This window comes from Salvelinus namaycush, chromosome 4 (genome assembly GCF_016432855.1).
Source record: "Salvelinus namaycush isolate Seneca chromosome 4, SaNama_1.0, whole genome shotgun sequence".
NCBI lineage: Eukaryota > Metazoa > Chordata > Actinopteri > Salmoniformes > Salmonidae > Salvelinus > Salvelinus namaycush.
This window is the reverse complement of record NC_052310.1, coordinates 69,224,671-69,230,670: the sequence shown is the minus strand read 5'-3', so window position 1 is coordinate 69,230,670 and position 6,000 is coordinate 69,224,671. Positions and strand designations below refer to the sequence as shown.

Sequence of the window (6,000 nt, the reverse complement as noted above, 5' to 3'; positions counted from 1 at the left end):
TTTCCTTCCAGAAGCCATGAGAAAATTGTCCGGCTGCGGGGACTGTGCGAGGGGATTTATACTACTATCTGTACTTACTGGTGGCACAGACGCTGTTTCATCCTTTCCTAAACTTAAATGACCCTTGCCTAACGATTGCGTCTGAAGCTGGGCTTGCAGCACAGCTATCCTCGCCATATAGTTCTCCTGTATATTATGATTACAGCGACTGCAAGTAGAAGGCATCATGTTAATGTTACTACTTAGCTTCGGTTGGTGGAGGTCCTGACGAACCACGTCCAGATAAAGCGTCCGGGGTGAAAAAGTTGAATGAAAAAAGTAGTGCGAGGGAAAAACTAAAAATATAAACGGTAACTAAAAACCGTAAAGTTGGCAGGTAGCAAAGTAAGGTTAGCAACAAACCACACAGCAGCACGTAAACAAGTCTACTGGTTAAACTAGTTAGGAGTCTGGAGGGACCAACAGACAGACAGTAGTCTACTGGTTAAACTATTAGGGGTACTTCGGTCTGACACTGGACTGGTGGATTAAATCCCTGTTCCTCTCTTGAGTAGCCAGGCATGTCGATTAGGATTCATCCATCTTCTCTGTGTCACGGTTAACACATTTAGATTCACCCAAGCTGACTCACCCTTTCTCCCCCAACTCTTTTCTCTATCTATATCTACCCTTCTCTTCTCTAAAATCTATCTCCATCTCTTTCACCAGCTGATGGCTACATTCAGTTCAGTCACAACCAAAGAAAGATCATACTGTGTAGGTCGACATACAATATTTATTTAGGAACACAAAAAATGCTAAGTTAATTATCAGGTAGTCCACAAATATTGTGGGAATGGTAATACAGTCACACAGGGGGAAACATACACTGAGAAACCATTCAGGTACAGGCCATCCCAAGATGCCCAGATTCAAACAAAAATGATGGAAAAGGGATGAACTGAAACATTATTTTAGTAAAATTAAAGATGGTTTACTCAGAATTATAATGATATTTTCCTGAACATGTTCTTCCTAAAAAAAGAACTTACATAAACAAAGATTTCTAGCTGGGTTTTATTTTATATTCTTTATTCAATTGAAATAACCCAAGGACAACAAAACTGAATGGGGCCGACCCTGCATGTGAATATTGTCTTAAACAATGCTTTACATAATCTGCTATAGGCAGGATCACAGTACACATGTGATCATAACCAGTTATATAATGCTGCTATACAAATTATAAATCAGAGGGATAAACCATGTAGTATCCCCTGCGCCAACAGCCAGAAACATGTCTCGGTTTCAAGTGTTTGCTACAAGACAGTATACATCATGCAAAGTGGCAAGTTCTGCTTTACAAATGGTCAATGTATTTATGGTAGTCTGTTTTTTCTGTAGATTTATTTTTAGCTTCTCCGATTGGCTCTTCCCAAACACAACATAAACAAATCCCTCCAAAACCCCGCCCATCCCTCCCACCAAGAAAAACATGAACTTTAATATATCAAACCATGATTTTTATATAATACCCAAATCTGCAGAACCATTGCAGTGGCCAGTTCTATCTTCCAGAACAGGTTAATAGTAAAGCATCACCCCTCGTTGGAAAGAAAAGCTATAGTAGTGAACAGTGTCATCATCATGAGAAAATACCAGAGCTGAAAAATTACAATCAGTTTAAAAAAATGTTCTGCATTGTCAAACAGTTGAGAATCCCTGATAGGCTGAAAGAAGTCAGGTGACCACCAGGTGAGGTAAGAAGAGTTCCACCTTCTGATGGGTAATGAAAACTATGTCACTGTTTCTTCTGCTCGCTAGTTGAGTGTGTAAGTGTGTGTGACGGTTACACTGCACACAGACACATGTTGAGAATACTAGAGTAAAACATTACACTGCCAGATTCTCTCTCTCCATGCAGCACAAACACTTCTTATCACAGGTCCCCGGTAGAGGGAAAACACTGGATGGACAGATTGTCTCTCTCCATGCAGCACAAACACTTCTTATCACAGGTCCCCAGTAGAGGGAAAACACTGGATGGACAGACAAAAAGAAAAGAAGAAGAACAAGAGAAGAAACAGTTGCTGCCTTTTAAGTGTCAGAAAACATCAGCATGATGGTGATTACTTTTAGTTCCATACATTTCTTTGTCTTATCTATACATTTACTGAGAGAGAAGAAAAACAAACTAATAAAGATTTCAGTTGCTCTCTTATTGCTAAGTGTGTGCACTGCTTTTTCCATTAAATGTTTTACTTTTGATTCCTTATTTGAATCATTTTCTCCACCTCTTGTTGAAATGTCCACATTATGTAGTTGCTTGGTTTTTCTTGGTTTATGTAGCTGTCTCTGTCTCCACCCTCCCATCCTCAATTGGAAAGAGACACCTTCACCTTTCCTTTCCTCGTCACCAATCCCTCCCTCTCCCTTCCGCCACCCAGGGCCGTCCAGTCCTGGCCCCTCATCTCTCGGCCTCCATGGCCACACTCGCCTTCTGTTCGGTGGCCGGGTGTTGGTGGGTGTGGGGGTTAATGGTGACCCCCGTGGGCCAGGCTGCGGGGTGGGAGGGGGGCTCCCCCTGAATCCATAGTCCCTGACCCTGTGGGCCGCTCATGGGCATGGGGGGCGGTGGCACGCCCCAGCAATCGTGTGGAGGAGGGGGAGAGGTGGCCATGGAGGCCATGGGGCTGCTGGTGGTGAAGCTCTCTGAGGCCTTCAGCCGGGAGAACATGGCAAGGGCGTCAGGGAAGTTGGGCGGGGTGGCCGGTGTGTTAGCTGGGGTGCACATCTGGAGGAGAGAGACAGAGATGTTAGAGGGACAGAAGAGGAGCCCATACTGTTCATAAACGTCACTGTGTGTGACACACCATCACTGTGTGTGACACACCATCACTGTGTGTGACACACCATCACTGTGTGTGACACACCATCACTGTGTGTGACACACCATCACTGTGTGTGACACACCATCACTGTGTGTGACACACCATCACTGTGTGTGACATGTTTCAGGAAACTAGGCGTATATCATGGCCAATACTTCACAGGAGAGCCGTTTGAACTCTAAAATCAAAATAGTTTTTTGGGCAGAAATGCCTTGTGAATTTTCAATTGCCTTCATTTTTATTTATCTAGGCAAGTTACTTAAGGACAAATTCTTATTTACAACAACAGCCTACCGGGGAACAGTGGGTTAACTGCCTTGTTCAGGGGTAGAACAACAGATTTTTACCTTGTCAGCTCAGGGATTCCATCTAGTAACCTTTCGGTTACTGGCCCAACACTCTAACCACTAGGCTACCTGCCATCTGTAAATATGAGTAAAATTGTTAAATTACAAGCCTAGTTTGTTAACCTGTTTGGGATAGGGGGCAGCATTTTCACGTTCGGATGAAAAGCATGTCCAGAGTAAACTGCCTGCTACTCAGGCCCAGAAGCTAATATATGCATATTATTAGTAGATTTGGATAGAAAACACTCTGAAGTTTCTAAAACTGTTTGAATGATGTCTGTGAGTATAACATAACTCATATGGCAGGCGAAAACCTGAGACAAATCCAACCAGGAAGTGGGAAATCTGAGGTTGTAGTTTTTCAAGTCTTTGCCTTTCAAATATACAGTGTCTATGGGGTCATATTGCACTTCCTACGGCTTCCACTAGATGTCAACAGTCTTTAGAACCTTGTTTCAGGCTTCTACTGTGAAGGGGGGAGCGAATAAGAGCTGTTTGACTAAGGGGTCTGGCAGAATGCCATGAGCTAAGTCAGGCGCGCGGCCGTGAGAGCGAGCTCTGTTCCTTTTCATTTCTAAAGACAAAGGAATTGTCCGGTTGAAACATTATTGAAGATTTATGATAAAACATCCTAAAGATTGATTCTATACATCATTTGACATGTTTCTACGAACTGTAATAGAACTTTTTTGACTTTTCGTCTGGACTTTCGTGCGCCTTGTGAATTTCGATTGGTGAACTAAACGCGCTAACAAAAAGGAGGTACATAAAGATGAACTTTATCGAACAAAACAAACATTTATTGTGGAACTGGGATTCCTGGGAGTGCATTCTGATGAAGATCATCAAAGGTAAGTGAATATTTATAACGCTATTTCTGACTTTTACTGACTCCACAACATGGCGGGTATCTGTATGGCTTGTTTTTGTGGCTTAGCGCTGTACTCAGATTATTGCATGGTGTGTTTTTTCCGTAAAGCTTTTTTGAAATCTGACACAGCGGTTGCATTAAGGAGGAGTATACAGTGGGGCAAAAAAGTATTTAGTCAGCCACCAATTGTGCAAGTTCTCCCACTTAAAAAGATGAGAGAGGCCTGTAATTTTCATCATAGGTACACTTCAACTATGACAGACAAAATGAGAAAAAAAATCCAGAAAATCACATTGTAGGATTTTTAATGAATTTATTTGCAAATTATGGTGGAAAATAAGTATTTGGTCAATAACAAAAGTGTATCTCAATACTTTGTTATATACCCTTTGTTGGCAATGACAGAGGTCAAACGTTTTCTGTAAGTCTTCACAAGGTTTTCACACACTGTTGCTGGTATTTTGGCCCATTCCTCCATGCAGATCTCCTCTAGAGCAGTGATGTTTTGGGGCTGTTGCTGGGCAACACGGACTTTCAACTCCCTCCAAAGATTTTCTATGGGGTTGAGATCTGGAGACTGGCTAGGCCACTCCAGGACCTTGAAATGCTTCTTACAAAGCCACTCCTTTGTTGCCCGGGCGGTGTGTTTGGGATCATTGTCATGCTGAAAGACCCAGCCACGTTTCATCTTCAATGCCCTTGCTGATGGAAGGAGGTTTTCACTCAAAAGCTCACGATACATGGCCCCATTCATTCTTTCCTTTACACGGATCAGTTGTCCTGGTCCCTTTGCAGACAGCCCCAAAGCATGATGTAACCACCCCCATGCTTCACAGTAGGTATGGTGTTCTTTGGATGCAACTCAGCATTCTTTGTCCTCCAAACACGACGAGTTGAGTTTTTACCAAAAAGTTATAATTTGGTTTCATCTGACCATATGACATTCTCCCAATCTTCTTCTGGATCATCCAAATGCTCTCTAGCAAACTTCAGACGGGCCTGGACATGTACTGGCTTAAGCAGGGGGACACGTCTGTCACTGCAGGATTTGAGTCCCTGGCGGCGTAGTGTGTTACTGATGGTAGGCTTTGTTACTTTGGTCCCAGCTCTCTGCAGGTCATTCACTAGGTCCCCCCGTGTGGTTCTGGGATTTTTGCTCACCGTTCTTGTGATCATTTTGACCCCACGGGGTGAGATCTTGCGTGGAGCCCCAGATCGAGGGAGATTATCAGTGGTCTTGTATGTCTTCCATTTCCTAATAATTGCTCCCACAGTTGATTTCTTCAAACCAAGCTGCTTACCTATTGCAGATTCAGTCTTCCCAGCCTGGTGCAGGTCTTCAATTTTGTTTCTGGTGTCCTTTGACAGCTCTTTGGTCTTGGCCATAGTGGAGTTTGGAGTGTGACTGTTTGAGGTTGTGGACAGGTGTCTTTTATACTGATAACAAGTTCAAGCAGGTGCCATTAATACAGGTAACGAGTGGAGGACAGAGGAGCCTCTTAAAGAAGAAGTTACAGGTCTGTGAGAGCCAGAAATCTTGCTTCTTTGTAGGCGACCAAATACTTATTTTCCACCATAATTTGCAAATAAATTCATAAAAAATCCTACAATGTGATTTTCTGGATTTTTTTTCTCTTTTGTCTGTCATAGTTGAGGTGTACCTATGATGAAAATTACAGGCCTCTCTCATCTTTTTAAGTGGGAGAACTTGCACAATTGGTGGCTGACAATACTTTTTTGCCCCACTGTATCTTTAATCCTATGCATAACACTTGTATCTTTTATCAAAGTTTATGATGAATATTTCTGTAAATTGATGTGGCTCTCTGCAAATTCGCCGAATGTTTTCGAGCACAACATTACTGAACATAACGCGCCAATGTAAACTGAGATTTTTTGATATAAATATGAA

At 42.6% G+C, this 6,000-nt stretch overlaps 1 protein-coding gene across 1 annotated transcript in view; it reads right to left on the bottom strand.

Annotated features, from left to right (window-relative positions):
* Positions 1-757: 757 nt before the first annotated feature.
* LOC120046760 (UBA-like domain-containing protein 1) overlaps positions 758-6,000 on the bottom strand; it is a 42,986-nt gene continuing 37,743 nt past the window's right edge. Inside the window, exon 3 of the mRNA XM_038992248.1 lies at positions 758-2,773. Within this exon, the coding sequence (XP_038848176.1) occupies positions 2,447-2,773 (327 nt within the window). The 3' untranslated portion in view covers positions 758-2,446. The remainder of the gene's footprint in view (positions 2,774-6,000) is intronic.